Here is a 23262-nt window from a genome sequence, read left to right on the forward strand (position 1 = left end):
CCTTCCTGCTCCTCTGATGCTGCTTGGCCTGCTGTGTTCATCCAGCTCTACACCTTGTTACCTCTATCCCTTCCTCCACTTTACACTCAAGTTCTGAGTCACACTAAAGAACATAACAACTGGGAGCAGGAGTAACAACTCAGCTCAAACCTGCTCCCCCATTCAACACTATTATGGCCGATCTCATCTCGACCTCAAAACCAATTTCCTGCCTGTTGTTTTCACTAATTAAAAATCTGACTATTTCCTCCTAAAACTTACTCAATGCCCTAGGATCCACTGCACTCTATGGTAGTGAATTCTACAGACTCACAAGCCTTGGACAGAAATGACTTCTCCCCATCTCTCTTAACTCTAAAACTACGACCTCTCATTCTAGATTACCCCAAATGGGAAACATCCCCATTAGCATCTTATGTACCACAATTAGATTTCCGCTCATTCTTCTAAACTCTAAGTGACATTTATTATTTATCAGAACCAGTGAAATTGCTGTAAATAAAGAGAAAAGCAAAGACAGGCACCGATCAGGACAGCTGACAGACTTTTCAAATGGAAGGGCCCAGAGGGTCTGTATGCAATTTTAAAATGAAGTTGGTCAAACTTTCTTCCTTGAAGACATTCCTTAAAACTTAACTCTCTGATCAGCTTTTTGGTCATCTGACTTATTTCCTTATATGGCTTAACATCTTATTTGTTTTACTATGTTCCTGCCTTGCTAAGTTTTATTACATTAAAGGCACTACACAAGCTGTTGCTGTAAATTCACTCAAATTATAAGTAAACTTATAAATTAGTTATATTAAAGTCACTGTCCATTTGCACTTAAGAGGGAAAGCCAAAAGATTTCTGTGACATTTAAAGAAACCACTCGAACCAAAGTCAAAAGAAACAAACCCTTTTTTTCAGACCCTTCAGATCAAATCACTTGAGCCATACAGGCCATATTTTCTGATGCTGTAACCTTTATGAACAAAACCAAAACTTTTTATAAACTTTGTACATCATGAAGCAAGTCATTGCATGAGTACCATCAACACTGCCAATATAGTGTACTTTACCTGTTCAAATGGAGTTACATCTTGATTATGTGGAATCTGCAGACCCCAAAGTCTGAACCTGCTGGCCAATCCAGGATACTGCATATCTTCTGGAAGTTCAACAATACATGACTTGTTTAGAGCTTCAGAATTTCCATAATCGACGTAAGTCATCAGCCACTGGAAATAAAAAGATAAATTTTATTTTTTTTATGCAGAAATACTTGGAGCAGTTTCACTAATGGATTTTTTTTTCTTTTTTTTTTATTAAAGAAGAGGTTTGCTTGATTTAGCCAATACTGTGCAATGACACATAACCACATTAGAGAAATGCCATTAATAATGAATCCATAGCAGGTGATGGAAGCAATGGGAGGACCATCTAAGCCAGGAGCACACACGTGCTGACAAAACTCCTGCAAAATCAACTACAATAGAATGGATATTGTGCCTAGATAGCTGAAAAAGAATCTACTGCATCAGGTCCTGTTCTCTCAACTATCTGGGAGGGGACAAAGAAGTTGCTTTGAATACACTCAAGCTATGCTTGGAACACAGTAGCATTGATATTAATTACTGGTAGAAGCTTGCTTCTAATCCAAAAAGTATTCAAGTTGAAACAATTTGCCCATCAAGCTGCAGTATACAACTAGACCAAGTACTTCAATGATAAGGCACTGCGGTGGCAAATGCCTCCAAAGCAATTACATCCCTCCTCAAGACAGGGGACCAAAATTGTACACAATATTCCAGGTGCAATCTCACTAATACTTTGTACAGTTGCAGCAACACTTACCTTATTTTATAATAGTCCAGGTTTGGAATGAACTGTCTGGAAGTGTAGTTGAGGCAAGTTCAAGTGAGGCATTCAAGAGGACGTTGGATTATTATTTAAATAAAAACAGTACGTAGGGTTATAAGGAAAAAGTAGCAATTTGACACAGAGTCAAAACGGCCAGACAGCCAACACAAACACAACAGAGTAAATGTCCTTCTGAACCTTCACAGTTCTGTGATTCTCTAATGTCAAAGAAGCATCCAATGGACTATGTGGCACAATCACCACATTCAAAATCAAACATCAGACCGCTGGTACAGACATTTATGTTTGAAGAAGGAAAAAGCCACCACAGGTTCAAACTTGGGCATCCCACTACAGCCAGAGAAAATCGGGCCTAATAGAAAATTGGCCAAACTAAAGTCAACAGCAGCCAGCAGCGATAAAAAACAGTAGAAACCAAGGTCAAAGAAGTCACAAAGATTCAGGGGGAATCAGTTACAAGTAGCTCAAGGGTTGGGCATTAGAGAAGTATCAATCAGATTTTCTTGCACCTTGACTTCCAGCAAGTGCCTCAGGACATGCACTTTACATCGCCCCAGCATACCAACGGTGAAGGGTGCTGGCGGGGCCCCATTGGATGCTTTGGGCCCCACTCATGACTCCATGGCCAAAGGTCATGGAATATTCTGGAAAGTCCAGGGCAAGCAGAGATTAAAAACTCACACCTCAAAGCTACCCCCTCAAATAAAGACTCGTAGCATGACTCATGGCGAAAGACCATACAGCAACCCAAGAAGACCCAGAAGATCTGCCCTGATCTGAGACACCCACCTTCGTGGAAGAGAGCCAGCCCTATGTCAGAGAGGAAGGAGATTCCTACAGCCCAGCTTAAAAACATGGAACGTTGTGGGCAATATCCTTTCTCAGATGGTTAGAGCTGAACAGAACGTAAATACTGTGGAAATTTGAGAAAGGCTTATACGGTATTTTTAAATAAAGAAAATTTTGTTAATAAAACCAAGTTAAAACGTAAACCAAATTCTGCGTCCTTTTGTCCGCTTACCAACATAATACATAAACTGGTCAGATTGTCCAAAGCACAGACAACACAATACTTCCAAGAATACCTTTTCATTCGTCATCATTTTTTTCAGCTTGCACCTATACCAACATTGGTCTTCGGAATATAATCCACCATAAATCTGTAAGAATAAAAATATTTACTACTTTATGATCCCCATAAAAGAGCTATTACATTATATATACAGATGATACAAAGGTGTACAAGAGTCAAGTAAATAGCTCATAACACTAAGTTTACAAACTTAAGATGCTGCAAATCAGTTCTGAGGAAGGGTCACCAGACCCTAAACGTTAACTGATTTTTTTCTTCACCTGCTGAGCTTTTCCAGCAACTTCTGTTTTTGTTTACAAACTGCAGTCAGATTAATAGGTTGAATCAATAAAGCATGACGTAAAATAATTTCAGATCTCATCAAGGACTCATAATTAATGTGTTAAACAGAGACAAATATTCAGCAAACACCTAACATAAGCAAGCATTAAATCACTGCTGTTTCACTGAAGACATAGGGCACAAACAAAATCTTCAGTATCCACATAGCAATCAGCTCAGCTTTCAGATGCCTCATTGCAGAGTTGATTTGAACATTCCAATGTATTGTTAGGAAATCTGGATTAGAAACCAAGTACTTGCTTCTGATTGATTTGAATTTGTTTTTAAAAGGATCATAAAGCACATTTACATATCTAAATGCAAATACCAAACTGTCCAGGATGTCATCAGGTGAGGGCAAAAGAGAGATGGTCCCTATGGAAGAGGGCAACAGAACTGCGCAGAGTTGGCAGAAACTGCAGAAAATGATCTGTTGAATATGGAGGCTGATCGGGTGAAAGGTCAGGTCAAAAGGCTTAAGAGAGGTTCTAGGAAGAAAGAAGGGATGCAAGAGCAGTACATGAAATGGACTGGACACAGTAGTGAGCCCTGTCAACCATGCGATCGTCAGCAGAGCAAAAGGAAGATATATCAAGAAGCGCTTGTGTGGAAGCTTATGTCAACAGAATAAATGTTGGGAGAATGAAATGGAATCCTTCCAGGAGTCAGGATATGAGGCGGCATAGTTGAGGTAGCTTTGGGAGTCTGTAGAGTCCAGCAACGTAAACAGAGAAGTCAAGGAAGTGAAGAGTCGACCAGATGAAGCTGAGAGGAGGGCAGAAATTGGAAATAAAATCATTATGAACTGGAAAACATCAGAGAGCAGAAGGCAGCACTGATGCAGTCATTAACATACCAGAAAAGCAAATGAGAGAGGAGACCTGAGGAGGACTGAAATTATGCAAATTCCACATGTACCACAACACAGAGCAAACAACAGATTGACAACCCCAGCATAGCATACAAAGGGGATGGCAAAAGTCTGTGGTAAAGACTGAATCCGGCTGGGTAAGAAGCACAGTGGACAACTTGTCTGGCTAACCAACACCGACCACCCGCATCATTCCCACCCTTGGGAAACTGGAACTTATTTAGAAGTCATGCTGCTTCCAGGTGTGCTGATAAGACTATTCCCAGACAGACACTTATCTGTCTCCAGGTAGGCCCTTCACCTCCATGGGCTATTTTATAACAAAGGCAATTTTACAACCATCAGATTTTACAATCATCAAGCAGCTGGTGATAGCTTCCAAACACTGTCCACTTTCCAATGACCTCAGCATATTGTCTAAGCTCTGCGGGGTGTGTCAATTTGAAAATGAGTGTTAACATATTTTGTTTGGACAAAAGTTCAATTTTGTCTACACATTGGTGGATCCCTTGAAATCTTTGAGAAGCCCGAGATGAGTGCCCCTGTTGATATCGACTGCTATTTAAATGTGCCCAGTTTTGTCCAACGTTCCAGATTTACCAAAGATTTATAAGTACATACTATTGTTTGTTTTGTTTTTGCAACAGCTTCGCAGCACAGGTAATGAACTTTCAGAGATTTATGCATTTCAAAATGTAGGTCTTTCTCTCATTCGATAGCCTTTTATTCACAACCCTGCAGTGAACACACGTCCTGCTTTATTCATACATACAACATTTATCCATAATAAATGATATTCCCCTACCAAGCATAAAATTTTCTGGGGGACTTACTTTTCTCATTTAAGGTCTTATCTCCTATACAAACCTTTGTATACACCACTGACTTGCAAACAGTTTCCACGACAATTGCATCTAGATCAATGATAATTATAATGAATAGCAAAAGTTTAAACAAGAATCCACTAGAATCCAGTCTGCACACAGGACAGAGGCAATTAATAGCAATTATGTACCTAGACCAACCATTATATTCCTAAATTCAGAAATCGATACCATTTTCACACCAAAGTGAAAGTAAATTGCCATCGAATGAAGAAAACTGCAAAGCTATTCTTGGCTTACTTGGAGGATGATGCCCATGAGGAAAGCACAGAGCGAAGTGGGGGAGGGGGGATAGGTATACGAACCATCTTAAATAGCTGCTTCATCCCATTTACCTCAATTTGTAAAATACCTTTTCAGGAGCAGGATCTCCAAACACCTTGGCAGCAAATGGGCATATTTCTGTCAAAGCAGTAGATATCTTAAGAAGATCTTCAATTAATTCAATTGCCTAGAAATGAAGTATATACAAGATTTGAATTTAACAATATTTTAGCTGTTTAGAATTCAGATTCAAGTATCACGTAATGCATTTGATTCCAATAAAAAAGCAGCCTACTGAGCTGAAGAGAGTGAAAACTACATCACACAAACTCACCATCTAACATCTACTATATCCAAAATAATTTCCTTGACCATAGAATTAGAAGTTGAGGGGACCTGGGCTGAAGGACATAGCCGTCAATATTAATACCCTCATGAAAAGGCAAATAAGAGTGAGAATCAATGTTCTAAAAAGTACAAAAATGAAACCTCAGCTGATTGCAGTCACGGCATTTAACGGGGCAAGGTTTTGTCTCACACCCGTGTATCTTCCCGGAGAAGTGAGACACTTCATTACAACATGTAAATCATGCACTCACCATGTAAGTTGACAGTCTGATTTAATTGTTGCAAATTTTAAGGCTTGGGACATTCAGCAACTAAAGGTGAGACTACATGGTTGCAGAAGGTACATTCTTTTTATAGCAACGCTCATGAATAAGTGAAGAGCAAGAGTGCACCCCAACATCTTAAGGAATTCTGCCAACCATGACCTCGGTTCACAAAACACAACCTGACACATGCACCAGCCTGTACCCAGTGTTGCCACTCTCCTAAACATGATCCACTATCTCCCCCTTGAACCCATAATTTCATCCTTCCTTCTAATTACCGATCTGAACTGCCCCTCCAGTCTTTGGGCTCCCCCTCTCTCCGAATTTGATTTGTATCCACATCCGCCACCCTCCAACACTCAATCTTTTCTGTTCACATGGTCCATTCTCAGCAATTCCTAGCCGCAGCCTACTATGGCCTTATCTGCTCTTTTAGTTAAACATAAAAGTGACCATGACACTATTCTAGGAACTAGGAGTTTTCCCTGGTGTTTTCACCAACAATTAACACTTAACCAACAATACTGACAACTGCATTATCATCGTTTAGGTTTGTCAGGCCTTGCAACTTAGATACTACAACTTCTAAAACTGGAATTTGAAAAAAACAAACAAATAAATTGCTTCAACTGTTTTGGGGCAGCCTGAAGGTCACAGAATCAGTGTGGAAACAGGCCCTTTGACCCAACAAGTCCACACCGACCCTCAGAGCACCCACCCAAACCCATCCCCCTATAACCCACCTAATCTACACATCCATGAACACTATAGGCAATTTAGCATGACCAATCCACCTAACTTGGACATCTTTGGACTGTGGGAGGAAACTGGAGCACCTGGAGGAAACACACGCAGCCACACCAGAGGGTGGAATTAAACTCGGGTCCCTGGCGCTGTGAGGCAGCAGTGCTAACCACTGAGCCACCGCGCCGCCCGGTGATAGAGAAATGCGAGCTCTCTTTCTTTTACTGATTCACAATGAGCAAACTGAAAGCTCATTTTTTAAAATACATTTACTTGAACTGTGCTGTGGATGAGAGAACTTTTAGCATAGGTAAAAATGTACAATATTGAAGGAGGAAATGAAGTGGTAGCAGTATTAAAAACAGTAGCACCTCACGGAAGCACAAGAATTTAAACATAAAACTGGTCCAAACAGAATTGCTTCGGATTAAACTGAAGATTAGCAAAGAACTAATCCATCATTGGAATTGGTTCCTTGCTAATCCCCTGGTGCACTATTGAACAAAGGAAATTAAAGATGAAATGTGAAGGAAAATTAGATTAATATATTTTAACTATAATTGTATCTGTAGAAGACTTAATTATACAAAATAGGTTGAGATAGAAAAAATGTTTTGGTAATAAACAAGAAGGGTTTTTTGACATGTTCAAAAATATTTCATCAGTCAAAATGTTGCCACTCCAATCAGAAATGAAGCATTACATGTCCTGACTCTGATAATGAAGTAGATTAACTATGCCCTAAAGCAAGAACATTTGGGAAAATAAGCAGAAAAATAACTTGGCTTATTGGCATATTTTAAACAGTAAAGCTTGAAGAGAATGCATTCAACTGGATAGAGAGATTATACGGAGGTGCAAAATTAAATCACATCCAAATATTAGTAAACCTAATTTTCTGCTTTTGAGCTAAAGTTAAACTACCAAGAAATGGAAGGATTCCAATACTGTACATTCTCACGAGGAAAAAAGCACACTAAAATTTTTGGATCCACAGCTGCAGATGGAGTATTTCTAAGGATTTAGCTATGTTTAAAGACACGTTAATAATTAATCTGGGCATAAAACTATAGTGCTGTAGGAGGTGGCCAAGATAGATTGTCCACTCAGGACTTCTGGCTTGAAATGCTAAGATGCCTGCAAATGCTTCGGTTTTGTTTTTTTGTGCCGACGTGCTGGGGTCCCCTATTATTAAAGGTGGGGATATTTGTGGATCCAGTTGCCCACCAGTTATTGTCTGGATGGGTCAGGACTGTGGAGCTTTGTCCTGATTCATCACTTTTGGGATCACTTACCTCTGTCTCTCACATGCTCCTTACACTATCTGGCAGTCAAGTAGCCCTTCACCGTGGCTTCACCAAGCTGACACCTCTTTTTTGAAAGTTATGTCTTGTGCTGCTCCAGCCATGCCCTCCTGGTTTGGTGGTGATGGTAATGGTAGAATGTGGCATATGCCAGGCCACTAGGTCAGATCGTGGTTAAATACGGTTCTAGTGATGGCCACAACATCTCATGGATGTCCAGTTTTGAGTTGCTAAAATCTACACATGCAGCCCAGCAGTAGTGCCACACGACACAGGGGAGGGTATCCTCATCGTGAAGCGGGTATTTCTTCTCCAAAAAGGGACTGTGCAGTGGTCACTCCTACTGATATGGTCATGGACATATGTGACAGGTAGACTGGTGAGCACAAGCTGAGTGCAATTTTCCCTCTTGCTGGTTCCCTCAACACCTGTCAGAAGACTGTCTAAAGGCCTGTCCTTTAAAACTCAGCCAGCAATCAGTTGTGGTGCTATTGAGCCACTCTCCCTGATGGATACACCCAGTGTATATTTACGCCCCTTCCCACTCAGTATGCCTGCCAGAGGAGAAATGATTCATCAGATAAGGGCAGAGATTTGGGGTGAGGGCAGGACTGGCGAAAGGTGGTAAGTCAGTGTTAATGCTGATTACCATCTCTGATGTCATGAAATGCCATAGAGTCAATGTTGCAGTTTGCCAGGGCAACTCCCTCCCAAATGTATACCAAAGTTGTGCCACAACATCAACAAATGACTTGGATAAAAAAAGTGAATGTACTAGTACCAAGCTTGTGGATGACAATGTAGGTGAGAAACCAAATGCTGAGGATGACAGAGTCTGCAAAGGGACATAGATATGTTAAGCACAAAGACAAAAACTTGGCACGTGGAATATAATATGGAAAAATGTGAGATTATGCATTTTGGCACGAAGAATAGAGGGGATGAATATTATTTAAGTGGAGAAAGACTGCAGAAAGCTACAGAATTGAAGAATCTGGGCGTCCACAAATAGCTAGCATCCAAGTTCAGCAGGTAATAGGGAAGACACATGCAATGTTGGTCTTCATTTCAAAGGGAATGGATTATACAAGTGGGGAGCTTTACATGATACTAGTCAGACCGCAGCTGGAATACTGTGAAAAGTTTTACACCCTTTATCGGAGGGAAAATAAACAGGCTTTGGAGGCATTCCAGAGAAGGTTCACTATGCTGATCCCAGGTTTGGGGAGATCGACTTATGAGCAGAAGTTGTGTACGTTGAGCCTGCACTCATTGGAATTTAGAACAATGAGAGACGACCTTCTTAAAAGATAAAAAGATTCTTAAGGGTCTTGACAGGGCAGACTTGGAAAGATGGTTTCCTCTTGTGGGAGAGTCTAGGTCGAGAGGATATTATCACAGAATAAGGGGTCATACATTTTAGACAGAGATAAGGAAGAATTTCTTGGCTCAGAGTGCAGTGAATCTGTAGAATTCTTTGCTACAGGGGGCTGCTAAGGCTGGATTTTTACATGTGTTCAAGTCTGAGAAAAGACAGTTAATCATTAAAGGATTGGTAAGTTATAGGAAAACAGCAGAAAAGTGGAGGTGAGGATTATCAGATTAGGCATGATCTTTTTGAGTGGCAGAGCAGACTCAATGTCTAAATGGATTACTTCTGCTCCTGTCTTATGATCACCTGTAGTGGGTCCGAGACACTGCCTGCAAGGTCTAATTCCAGGAGAATAACTAGCCTTTAGATTAGTTTTTAATCCTAGATTTATTACTTGGATAAAAAATTCATCATCTGCTTTGGGGTTTGAACCCATGCCCCGATATCCTTAGCCTGGGTCTCTGGATTAATAGTAAAATAACTACCACAAAGCCATCAATTACTTATACCTAGATGAAAGGCTGCTTGTTTCAAAACTGTCTACCCATAAGCGAAACAGTAAAGCAAACAGGCATAGTTTACCTTGACTCATCAGCTAAATAATAAAATGGAAGTGCAAATTTAAGGTACTGCATCATGAATTGAAGGCAAGTTTAATGCACTTTTCTTTTTACACAGGATTAGCAAATTGTGGAATTATCTGACACAGCCTATTCATGTAGAATCCATAATTTGCTTTTTCATAATGTTTGGCTCAGGGAAAATAGGACATGATAAAAGACAATGGGCAGTCACAGAGGAAGACGAGTGGATGCAGCTTCTGAGCAGAAACATTGACAAACCTGTCTCTGTGATATAACACTATGACATTTATGAAATTAATCTTTTGAGCTACCTTGTAGTCTCCTAAACCTATACACTCTCACAAACTCCTCCAGGGATCAATAATAAAGAACTGTATTTTATTGTACATAAAAGAAAATTACATTTGTATTACCTGTCCCCAAAAGGTTATTGGGTCTTCAATGTGACTTCCCATTACATCTTCAACTTTTAATTCTAAAAAATTACAAGCATTTGGCATTATAAAAAAGAAACATTTCAATATTCAAAACCTGAGACATGTGAAAAACGGTTAATCACAGGCTCTAAAATAAATTACTTCAATTAAGGACTTTTGCCATAGAGCCTTCATGCTTTGGTATTGCATAGAACAAATCATTTCAAAATTTCTGCAAATTGAGCTCATTTAATTTATTTCAAAGACCAGGTGCTGCTATAGGTTAATGGTCCTTCCAGTGCAGGTTCCCAAGTTTAAACTAAATATATCCAAATGGGATAAAGGGTTTCTCATTGCAGTATCAGGAGCAATACCTCAGCTTCCTCTGGAAATTATTAACTTTAACAACTATAGACCTTAGTTACTGTCTTCTACCATATTCCTTGCAGCACCCAGATATGGTCAGTTAAATTTAGCAGAGGGGAGTGATTAAGTGGAGGAGAGAAGTGATTTAACAGTTTAGATTTAGATCATCAGATCACAATTCTGATGGTGTGGAGAAAAGTGCGCATTCAGGGTAGTGTCCTGATTTTTCCCTTTATGAAACCAGTAGGCTTGTCATTTCAGTCTTTCCCATGTTCACTGCAGTTCCCTAGATTTTGTTTCTACCTTTTCGATTTTTCATTATCTCTAACATGTACTTTTCATCGTACTGCTAGATTTTATATTCTTGGTTTTACTACTTTTCACTGTCTCACTTAAACCAAAAAGATTTTCTTATTAATTAGTATGGAATTGTTTAACTGGATTAAAGAGGAGGTTAAAGTATCTCCCATTTATTTGGCTTCCTATTAAGGGGCTTATTCTTTCGGAGTCAAAGTATTGTTACACAGAACATTTACAACTCTAAAGGATGGCATTTGGCTGATCGTGTTTGTTTTGTGCCTCTGCAAGAACAACTCAGCTAGTACCACATTTGCATCGTTTCTTCATTATGCCTACATTTAGAGCCAGGACTTTTACAGCACAAAGGTTTTTGAGGGACCTTCTTGTGGCGGTGATAGTGTCCCTACCCCTGAACCAAGGGACCCGGGTTCAAATCTCATCTGCTCCACAGATGTATGTAACAACATATCTGAATGGGTTAATTAGGAAAATAGGTCAAGTTTAAAAAATACACAGTAGCTTCTGGGGCCCTCTTGTGGTACAGTTGTAGTACCCAAGTTCAACCTGCTCCAGAGGCCTATAATAACATTGCCGAACAGGTTAGAACTGATCAGAAAAACAGGTTAAATAAAAAAAAAGGAACAGTTTCACCAGATCTATTCTGTATGAACCCCTCATGATTTTGAGAACCATTATCAAATCTGTTCTCTCTGCAAAACACCAAGTTGAGAACAGACCCAGCTCCTCCCCAATTTAGCCTTGTAACTGAACTCCTCAAACCTGGAAGCATTTTTATTTTTGTTCTTAAATACCCTTTCTATCCTTTCTAAAGTGCAGTCAGCTGAATGAGGCAACACTCCTGTTGAGATCAAACCAGTTTGTATGATAACTTCCATATTTTTGTACTCTATGCCTCATTTATAATAGGCAGGATCCAATAAGCTTTATTAACCAGTTTCTGAAACATCCTCACCACATCAATGATTTTTGCACGTATACCCAAAGCTGCTTTGATCTTGCACCTTTGTTGTAATTGTAATCTTAATATTTTATTTCCTTTCCTTATTCGAAAACAATAGTACCACTTCACATTTTCTACATTAAATTTCATCTGGCATGTATCCATTCCACTAACCTACGCCCTCTTCAAGCTCATCCCACTCATTATTCACCTTAGTTACAAGTTTTGGATCATGCATAAGTTTGGAAATTATGCCCCCCAAACAGCCAAGTCTCAGCCATTAATATTAAGGGTTCCAAGTAAGGGTTCAACATCAATCCCTGAAGAATACCACAATATGTGTTTCCTCCAGTGTGAAAAATAACCATTCAGCACTATTCCTAGTTATCAGCCAACTTCAGATTCTTCCAGTCCTTTTTAGTCCATGGGCTTCAGCCTTTCTAGCAAGCCTGATAAACATACTGTAAGAATGGAAAATTAACAAAAAATGTCAAAATAATGTTAGTCTATTAGATGCTGAATGATCATCTAAATTTCCCAGAATTCTGTATTTACTAAAAAGGTAAAAAAAATAAGAGTGGAGGTAGTCCATTGAGCTCTTTGGGGCTTCCCTGCAATTCAATAACATTGTTGGTAATCTTCTACCTAACCTCCATCTTCTCCCACTATTGCCATATGCCTTGGGCTCAAAACTCCATCAATCCATCATGAACATACTCAATAATTGAGCATCACAGCTCTCTGGGGTACAGAATCTCAAAGATTCACAACCCTTTGTGCAAAAAATGTCTTTGCCCACTCAGACTACAGCAACTGTAGCTATGGGAATCGGAAAACCATCCCAATGTTATTTTATTGAGTGTTCTTTTAATGCTCGTGCAAAATTTATTGTCAAGCAAAAATAAACCTACTCTAGTTAAGACCATACATGGCCCAGCAGTGCTCACTGTTTCTTCATTAGTCCAAGTGGGCAACTCAGTTACAGTGTAAAGATAGCCAAGGAGTCTAAGGCACTGCATTCAGCTCCCCTGCAGGCACGAGGCCAAATCCCACCAGCTCTAATGTAACGAGTGGTACGCCAGGTTTCAAGCAATTGATTGTGATAAGCGACTCTCTAGTCAGAGGCACCAACAGATACTTCTGCGGCCGATAGAAAGGCACCAGAATGATGTGTTGCCTCCCTGGAGCCAGGATTGAGGATGTCTCGGAGAGGGTGCAGAATATTCTCAAAAGGAAGCAGGACCAACAGGAGGTCATTGCACACATTGGAACTAACGACATCAGATGAGAAAAATGAGAGAAGGAGAGACAATAAGAAGTAAGGCAGGTATTTAAAAAGTAGGTTCTCAAGGGCAGTCGTATCTGAATTACTCCCAGTGCGGGTGAGGTTAGGAATAGCAGGATAGAGCAGATGAATGCGTGGCTGAGGAGCTGGTGCAGGGAAGAAGGATTCACAGTTTTCAGTCATTGGAATCTCTTCTGGGGTAGAAGTGACCTGTATAAGGAGGACGGATTGCACCTGAATTGGAAGGGTGCTAATATACTGGCAAGGAAATTCACTGGAGCAGCTTGGGATGATTTAAACTAGTTGAGGGTGTTCCAGAGGCAATATACTCCTGTTAGGGTAAAGGGCAAGGCTGGTAGGTGTAGGGAATGCTGGATGACTAGAGAAATTGAGGTTTTGGTTAAGAATTAGAAAGAAGCATATGTCAGGTACAGACAGCAGAGATCGAGTGAATCCCGAGAAGAGAATAAAGGCAGTAGGAGTATACTTAAGAGGGAAATCAGGAAGGCAAATAGGGGACAGGAGATAGCTTTAGCAAAAAGGGTTAAAGAGAAACCAAAGGAATTCCACAAATACATTAAAGGACTAAAGGGTAAGTAGGAAGAGAATAAAGACCCTTAGAGATCAGCAAGGCCGTCCATGTGTGGTACTTTAGGAAATGCGGGAAGCTATTGAACGAATATTTTGCATCAGCATTTACTGTGGAGAAGGATATGGAAGATATAAAACATGGGGAAATAAATAGCAACATCTTGAAAAATATCCATATTATTGGTGGGCGGAGCGGTGGGTGAGGTGTTGGATGTCTTAAAAGGCATAAAAAGGTAGGAAAATCCCTGGGACCTGGTCAGGTGTACCCTAGAACTCTGTGGAAAGCTTGGGAAGTGATTGCTGAGCCCCTTGGTGAGATATTTTTAAAGTCGATAGCCAAAGGTGAGGTGCCGCAGGACTGGAGGTTGGGAAACATGGTGCCACTATTTAAGAAAGGTGGTAAGGAAAAGCTAGGGATCTATATACCAGTGAGCCCAACTTCAGTGGTGGGCAAATTGTTGGAGGGCATCCTGAGGGACAGGATTTACATGTATTTGGAGAAGGCAAGAACTGATTAGGGATAGTCAACCTGGCTTTGTCTGCAGGAAATTGGGTCTCATGAACTTGATTGAGTTTTTTTGAAGTAACAAAGAGGATTGATGAGGGCAGAATGGTGGACGTGACCTACATGGACGTCAGCAAGGTGTTCAACAAGGTTCCTCATGGTAGACTGGTTAGCAAGGTTAGATCATACGGAATAGAGACAGAACTAGCTGTTTGGATTCAGAACTGGCTCAAAAAGGTAGACGACAGAGGGTGGTGGTGGAGGGATGCTTTTCAGACCAGAGACCTGCGACGAGTGGTGTGCCACAAGGTTCGGTGCTGGGTCCACTGCTTTTCGTCATTTATATCAATGATTTGGATGCGAACACAGGAGATATGGTTAGTAAGTTTGCAGATGACACTAAAATTGGAGGCATAGTGGACAGGGAAGAAGGTTACCTCAGAGTACAACAGGACCTTGATCAGATGGGCCATGGAATGACAGATGGAGTTTAATTTAGGTAAATGTGATGTGCTGCATTTTGGAAAGGCAAATCAGGGTAGGACTTGTACACTTAATGGGAAGGTCCTGGGGAGTGTTGCTGAACAAAGAGACTTTGGGAATGCAGGTTCATAGTTCCTTGAAAGCAGAATCGCAGGTAGATAGGATAGTAAAGAAGGCATTTGAGGTTATTTTCCCCTGAGCATCAGAGACTGAGGAGTGACCTTGTAGAGGTTTATAAAATCCTGAGGGGCATGGATATGGTAAATAGACATAGTCTTTTCCAAAAAGTCCAAAACCAGAGGACATAGGCTTAAGGTGAGAGGAGAAAGATTTAAAAAAGAACTTAAGGGGCAACTTTTTCCACACAGAGGGTGGTGCATATATAAATGAGCTGCCAAAGGAAGTGGTGGAGGCTAGTACAATTACAACATTTAAAAGGCATCTGGATGGTTATGTGAATAGGAAGGGTTGAGAGAGATATGGGCCAAATTTATTAGATTTATTTGGATATCTGGTCAGTCATGGATGAGTTGCACTGAAGGGTCTGTGCTGTATATCTCCAAGACTCTATATTCCTCTAAACCCTTCCTATTCATGTACATATCCAGATGCCTTTTAAATGTTGTAATTGTACGCACCTCCACCACTTCCTGTAGCAGCTCATTCCATACACGCACCATCCTCCGTGTGAAACAGTTGCACTCATGTCATTTTTAAAATATTTCCCCTCTCACCTTAAACCTATGCCCTCCAGTTTTGGACTCCCCTACCTTGGGGGAAAAAAAAACTTTGACCATTCAGCCTTATCCATGCCCCTCATGATTTTATAAGCCTATATTAGGTCATCTCTCAGCCGCTGACACTCCCGGGAAAACAGCCACAACCTATTTAGCCTCTCCCGATAGCTCAAACCCTCCAACATCCTTGAAACGGTGCAAAAAAGATTTACAAGTTCAACAACATCTTTCCTATAGTAGGGAGACCAGAATTGAACACAGTATTTCAAAAGTGACCTAACCAATGTCCTGTACAGCCACATGACCTCCCAACTCCTATACTCAATGCACTGACCAATAAAGGCAAGCATACCAAATGCCTGAGATAACAAGGTGCCGAGTTGGATGAAGACAGCAGACCAAGCAGCATCAGAGGAGTAGGAAAGCTGACGTTTTGGACCCTTCTTCAGAAATGGGGAAGGGGAAGGGGGTTCTGAAATAAATAGGGAGTGAGGGGGAGGCGGACAGAAGATGGATAGAGGAGAAGATAGGTGGAGAGGAAACAGACAGGTCAAAAAGGCGGGGATGGGGCCAGTAAAGGGGAGTGTAGGTGGGGAGTTCGGGAGGAGATAGGTCAGTCCAGGGAGGACAGACAGGTCAAGGGGGCAGGATGAGGCTAATAGGTAGGAGATGTTGGGGTGGGGGGAGGAAAACTTGAGGTGGGAGGAGGGGATAGGTGGGAGGAAGGACAGGTTAGGGAGGCGGGGACAAGCTGGGCTGGTTTTGGGATGCGGTAGGGGAAGGAGAGATTTTGAAGCTTGTGAAGTCCACATTGATACCATTGGGCTGCAGGGTTCCCAAGCGAAATAGGAGGTGCTGTTCCTGCAACCTTCGGGTAGCATTGTTGTGGCACTGCAGGAGGCCCAGGATGGACATGTCGTCTGAGGAATGGGAGGGAGAATTGAAATGGTTCGCGACTAGGAGGTGCAGTTGTTTAAGTGCGAACCGAGCATAGGTGTTCCGCAAAGCCGTCCCCAAGCCTCCCCTTGGTTTCCCCGATGTAGAGGAGGCCACAACGGCAACAGCGGATACAGTATACCACATTAGCAGATATGCAGGTGAACATCTGCTTGATGTGGAAAGTGATCCCTCCTGCCTCCCATACCAAATGCCTTCTTCACTATCCTATCTACCTGTGACTCCACTTTCAAGTAACCATGAACCTGCACTCCCAGGGTCTCTTTGTTCAGCAACTCTCCCCAGGACCCTACTGCTAAGTGTATTAGTCCTGCACTGATTTGACTTTCCAAAATGTAGCACCTCTCATTTATCCAAATTAAACTCCATCTGCTACTCCTGGGCCTAACTGATCAAGGTCCTTTTGTACTGAGGTAACCTTCTTCATTGCCCACTACACCAATTTTAGTGTTACCTGCAAACTTACTAATCATTCCTGCGAGACAACGAACTCACCCTGGTGCTACTGAATTTTCCAATTTGGCCAGCTGTTTGTTGTCTTGCATTTTCGTTATAGTGGCAGCAGTTCTGAAGAGATGTCAGACCAGACTGGAAACATCAACTTTGTTTCTCTCTCGACAGATGCTGCCAGACTTGTTGAGTCCCTCCAGCATTCTGTGTTCGTTTGTGTGGAATTAACATTGGACCAGCATTTACAATTCAAGTATTCTAAGTACCACCTTAAACTACACTAAAGTCATCATAGTCCCGCATGCCCATTAAAAGAGAAACGACTGGTGGTGGTTTAAACTTGAAGGTCACCACGTCTCAGGCGAGGGGAGAAGTTGAGAAGGACAGTCCTCCATGGCAACTTCGGCCATTGTAGTAATTGAACCCATGTTGTAGATGTCACCCTGCATCACAAACAAGCCATCCAGGAAACTGAGCTAAACCAACCCCCTAAACTATACTACATTATTTGTCACTAACCATTTCTCCATACCAGCATACAACTTGTTTAACATGCATGGTTTCACAACCTTTGAGAATATAAAATTCTTCTCACTGCACCACACTATTTAGTTTCTTCAAAATATGCAGTGTTCAACAAAGTTGGCAACTGGTATGCTCCCAGACATTCACCAATGCCAGGCAAGAAAATATAGAGAATAGCCCAGCTTGTTTTCCTTCATCCTCCAAAATGTGTCTGCTAAACAACTTAATAATTATATAGGATTATGTGAAGCACAGGAAATCAAAGTACCTATTCCTTCAGAAGTATTCAATTCCTTTCCGTTATCCATCTTGACAATTTGCTGAAAGAAAAGTGGAGAAGCATTATTTGTCTCTCTCACACACACATAATAATAAAATATTTAATCTCTTAACTTTTGCACACAAAATAAACTTTCCCAAGTCAATTTGACTGTTGAAGAATCATGTCAATATAACTCTGTATGTACAGTATCACAAATACCCAAGATCAGGCCAAGGCAAACTAATTGATTTCTCTTTGTGGGGGAAGCCTCTACTTTGCACTGCCTCACATCAACCTTAGTCCAAGAATCTCAAACTAACTTTTATTCAAACACATTAGCACATACTGTCTCAATTCAATGCTAAAGTTGCAATATAACTATGGAACTAGGAACTTGTGTGACACAGTGGTAGCGTACTGACCTCTGGGTCTGTCCCAGGGAGGGTGTGTTAAGGATCTGAACAAGTTGAATAATTTTTTTTTTTTTTTTTTAAAAATATGTTTGACTTCAACTTCAGTGCAGCCAAAAAACTTTCAGAGCTGAAATCCTCCAAAATGTTTCAAAGCTATCCAAGTATTTTTTGTTTAAAAAAACTCCTCAGGGAATGGTAACTCTGACCAGCAGCTTCAAAACATTTACTTAACAGTTATGCCAGAGATTTTTGTGTATTTATAAACATGGATGAGATCTCTCTCATGAAAATCTGAACCCAATGGATTATGGTATAGTACATGTGCGAACCTATTAGAGTCAGAGAGATATATAGCATAGAAACAGACCCTTTGGTCCATCTCATTTATGCTGACCAGATATCCTATATAAATCTAGTTCCATTTGCCATCATTTGTCCCATTTCCTTCTAAACCCTTCCTAATCTAATACCCATCCAGATGGCTTTTAAAATGTTGTAATCGTACCAGCTTCCACCACTTCCTCTGGCAGCTCATTCCATACACGCACCACCCTCTGTGTGAAAATATCACCCCTTAGGTCCCTTTTAAATCTTTCTCCTGTCACTTTGAACCTATACCCTCTAGTTTTGGACTTCCCCAACCTAGAGAAGAGACCTAGGCTGCTGTTTACACTAGCTATACCATTCATGATTTTATAGGTCTCTATAAAGGTCACCCCTCCGTCTCTGACGCTCCAGGGGAAATAGCCCCAGCCTATTCAGCCTCTTCTAAAAGCACAAAATCTCCAACCCTGGCAATATCCTTGTAAATCTTCTGAGAACCATTTCTAGTTTTAGAAGATCCTTCCTATTGCAGGGAGACCAGAGCTGCACGCAATACTCCAATAGTGGCCTAACCCATGTCTTGTACAGCCACAACATGACCTCCCAACTCCTATGCTCAATGCACTGACCAATAAACGCAAGCATACCAAACACCTTCTTCACTATCCAATCTACTTGTGACTCCACTTTCAAGGAACTATGAACCTGCACTACAAGGTCTCTTTGTTCAGCAACACTCCCCAGGACCTTACCATAAAGTGCCTAAGTCCTGCCCTGGATTTGCCTTTCCAAAATACAGCATCTCACATTTATCTAAATTAAACTCCATCTGCCACTCCTCTGCCCATTGGCCCATCTGATCAAGGTCCCATTGTACTCTCAGGTAACCTTCTTCTCTGTCAACTACACCGACGACTTCGGAGTCATCTGCAAACTTACTAACTATAGCTCCAATGTTCGCATCCAAATCATTTATATAAATGACAAAAAGCAGTGGACCCAGCACCGATCCTTGTGGCACACCACCAGTTACAGGCCTCCGGTCTGAAAAGCATCCCTCCTCCACCACCCTGTGTCTTCTACCTTCGAGCCAGTTCTGTATCCAAATGGCCGGCTCTCCCTCTATTCTGTGTGATCTAACCTTGCCAACCACCCCATATATCCACCTTAAACAAAAAAGAACTACAAACATATTTTCTTTTTATTTTACTTATTGTTTCAGAGAAAGAATCTCTGTGGCAAAAGAATGTCTGCATTTATTAAATAGAAAAGGTGAATACATTACAAAAAAATAAAAGGCAAATACAACAAACAGTGAAATTGAATCTACAGACTGCAGTGGTTAAATACTCTATTAAATCAAATACAGGTTTTGATCACAAACTTTTATCAGGCTTCACACCTTTGGGGTTCCCTGTGTTGTAACCACCCATCTTCCCCTCCCCGCTAGCTAGATTGGATATTTGGGAGTCGAGAATATAAGCTCACCACTGGGGATAAATGCGATTTTGAAATACAGCTGGCCATTCCTGCCTGCCGTAGCCAGTGCTTTGATGAAGATTTCAGATGGTATAAGCCTTAAGTCGAGGTTGAGTCTGTCGATGTGGTAGGATGTTTCAGATTTAAATCGGGTGAGTACTTGGTTTCTCTTACTTCATGGTGGGTTTTGTGAGCCAGTTTTCACCTCAAGATGTGCCTGAGGCCTTGTCAGTAGGATTGGTGGTTTTCGGAGGTCATCAGTTGTCAGGCCTGCTGATCATACTTGGTTCAGAATAGGCCAGTCTCAGTAGGTTTCAGACTGATAGCTGTGCAGGTAGTTCGTGGGGAGAGAATAACAGTGTGGAGCTGGAGGAACACAGCAGGCCAGACAGCATCAGAAGAGCAGGAAAGTTGACATTTCGGGTCGGGAACCTTCTTCACTAAAACTGTCTGGGATCGCTCTTCTGGAGATGGCTCTCTCTTTCCCAGATGAGGGCTAGCAGTTATACAGACAGTGTGCTTCGTTATCTCCTCTCAAATCTGTGTTATCTATTGTGTTTCTGATACTACCTTTTAGGTCAGTTGGCATCCTGACAGTTAAGAGTAGGTGTGAATGTATTTTGATTAAGTGGAACATCTGGTAGTTCTGTGATCAGTATTCATTCAAAGTTGAATGTCTGGTATCTGCAGAAGCCCCATTCCATCTGGGTTAAGTGAGGTTTAGGCTTGGTTGATTTGTTCTTTAAGGGTGAATGTGTGAATTGGATTATTGGGTTGAACAATGGTTCCAAGCAGCTATCTCTGTCTGTGTAATATTCCCAGAGCATAGCCCAGCTGTTTTTTTTAAAAGCTTTTTAAGAAGTTATTTGCAAAGTCCAGGATTTTGGCCCAGTATTTCAGAGAACAAGGATTTTTGCTCAATCCTACAATGGAATAAATTGAACTAGCATAGAAAGCCCAATAAAAGCCAAAGTGTTCAGAAATAAAAGCTGCTCTCAACACTTCACACCCTCCCCTACCTTTTATAATCCTATTTGTCTTCGTTTTACACAAGTTAAATTTATGTCACTGACCAGATCAGTATCATGATATTATCCACAACACTTAAAAAAAATGAAACTCAGAGGCCAAGGTGATCACCAGTCTAGTGGAAAAAGCAAACAGGAATACATGTTTTTAAAACAAAGAGAAGAAATAGGTATTGTTACTTCCCATTTGTGTGCAAACCTTTCATTCTATTTGTTTTAGCTGCTGTAATGTCTTTTACACTACACAGACTTGGTAGATAGACTTCATTCACAATCAATTCTAATCTAAAAATCAGCCCCTACAAGGTATACAAAACCTTCCAGTTCAGTTTTGTTTCAGTTTCGTTTCAGTTTCTTCAACTATCCAGCTTTCCTCAACCTATGACAGCACATCTCCATTGCCCAAATAAAGTCAGGAACTTACCACATTTCAAGTTACAAACATGAATTCACATTGCTTACTAAATACACATCAGGGTCTTATTCTGGACAGCAGTCAAACGGACAAGGTTCATGCCCAATTCTGTAGCTCCAGAGCACCCAGCCAAACACTTGCTCAGAGTAACCACAGTACAAAACAGCGAAGTTACCTGCAACACGTGAACACAACCAAACATAAGATACTTCTCCCTTCGGGTATACTGCATATTCTATCAAGAAGCAGGTCTTTGAAACAACTGGTTCGTTGAGCAGTGTTCAACCTCTCTACTGGAGAAATGCAACGGCTGAAGTTCTACTATGCAGACCCACCCCGTCTCCCTCCCCTCTCGGCAGTACAAGTGTATTCAGCTGTACAACAATCAACCCATTGAGAAAGGCCCACAGCTGACTTCAGTAAAAGTAAGACCTCCTTCCTCTACATATCTAACCATTCCTCAGAAATGAAAAACACTTTCTCTCCCTGTAAGAACAATAACATCCAGAAACCTGGATGCATCATGAACATCTTGCTGCAAGCACCATGTTATCAGCACAGAAAGGAACATGGTGTGCAAGGAGAGCACGTGCCTTTTACCGAATCCAGTCTTACCTAACCTTGAAAAACACAGCATTCAGTTTTAATTCGCTTTCAAACTCAAACAGAAAAGTCCGGGCCACTATAACGATTAATTGAAAAGTTAGCAAAGAACAGACTGCAGCCTACTCCGCTGCCTTACCGGGTTGTACTGACGGACCAGTGGTCCCAATACACCGAACCCAGGCTTCGACACTCCCCCAAATGTGGGGGGAATGTAGCCACGGCCTGCCGTAGCACCAGGGGGCACACTTCCTGGGAGAAACTCTGCACTACAACTGGTCTCTGACGGTTCAGGTCATCATTTAGAACCAGCTTGGCACCCAACATTGAGTTTCACAATGCAAATTCAAATCTGATATTACAGAGTAAATTGCGACAGAATTCTGCATAATTGGACTGACTTGTTCCCCACAAATGTTCTCTCCATTTGCCAAGCATTGTTATTTATTAAAGTTCTCATGAGCAATGCATCGGAGTATGGCTTGTGACTTGACTATTTTTGCTGATGCTATCAAAAAGATTCCCGAGAAGCATCAAAACGTGTGGGCTTACTCCAGTTAGCATTATTTATTAGCGTTTTTTTTGTAATAAATGAATACATTCTTCAGTGGCTGGGTACTCCCAAGAAGCCCTCCGTTCACGTTATAATTATTTCGCCTTTGACAAAAGATCCTTTATTCACCACGTGTTCACCGTGTTTATATAAATAAATAATAAATCATATACCGTCACTGAAAAAAAACATTGCTCAGTGTGAGACCCAAAATAGTACCTTTGGCAGAAAGACATCTAATGATCCTACTGCAGTATCAGAAAGTTACAAATGATTGGAAATTCCTAAAATAAATCAGATGGCGAAGAACCTACTTTCCAAAGTTCAACAACTTTTCATTGGCATTTTGAGCGCTCATCATTTAGCAGTTATATCTGCCATTATATTGGCCGTAAATATCCTCCTCATAAATGCAATGTCAGGTTAATAAGTTAAAGATATCAATTTTGGGCAAGTTTATTTGTAACTGCAGTAATTCGTTCAATTAAATTTTTGATTGAACATCAATTGTAACTTAAGGCTTCTTTTAAGATGTGTGATAGTGTAAACTTCAGATCTTTAATCAGAGATAGTAGGAACTGCAGATGCTAGAGAATCCGAGACAACAAGGTGCAGGGCTGGATGAACACAGCAGGCCAAGCAGCATCATAGGAGCAGAGAGGCTGACGTTTCGGGCCTGGACCCTTCATCTGATG

General features: G+C 41.0%; 1 protein-coding gene across 7 annotated transcripts in view; it reads right to left on the reverse strand.

The window, feature by feature from the left end:
- The window catches only part of LOC109911669 (serine/threonine-protein kinase 31), a 94735-nt gene extending 72460 nt beyond the window's left edge, over nucleotides 1-22275 (reverse strand). For 4 of the 7 annotated variants that reach the window (XM_048606488.1, XM_048606492.1, XM_048606459.1 and 1 more), the window contains exons 1-6: nucleotides 21587-21727; nucleotides 17759-17810; nucleotides 10328-10389; nucleotides 5385-5483; nucleotides 2949-3023; nucleotides 1062-1220 (exon numbers count right to left, since the gene is read on the reverse strand). In XM_048606488.1, coding sequence (XP_048462445.1) covers nucleotides 1062-1220; nucleotides 2949-3023; nucleotides 5385-5483; nucleotides 10328-10389; nucleotides 17759-17810; nucleotides 21587-21643 — 504 coding nt within the window. In that variant the 5' untranslated portion in view covers nucleotides 21644-21727. The other 3 variants (XM_048606468.1, XM_048606475.1, XM_048606482.1) reach the window with 3 other exon arrangements.
- Nucleotides 22276-23262: the final 987 nt, after the last annotated feature.

Source organism: Rhincodon typus, chromosome 2 (genome assembly GCF_021869965.1).
Source record: "Rhincodon typus isolate 14 chromosome 2, sRhiTyp1.1, whole genome shotgun sequence".
Taxonomy (NCBI): domain Eukaryota; kingdom Metazoa; phylum Chordata; class Chondrichthyes; order Orectolobiformes; family Rhincodontidae; genus Rhincodon; species Rhincodon typus.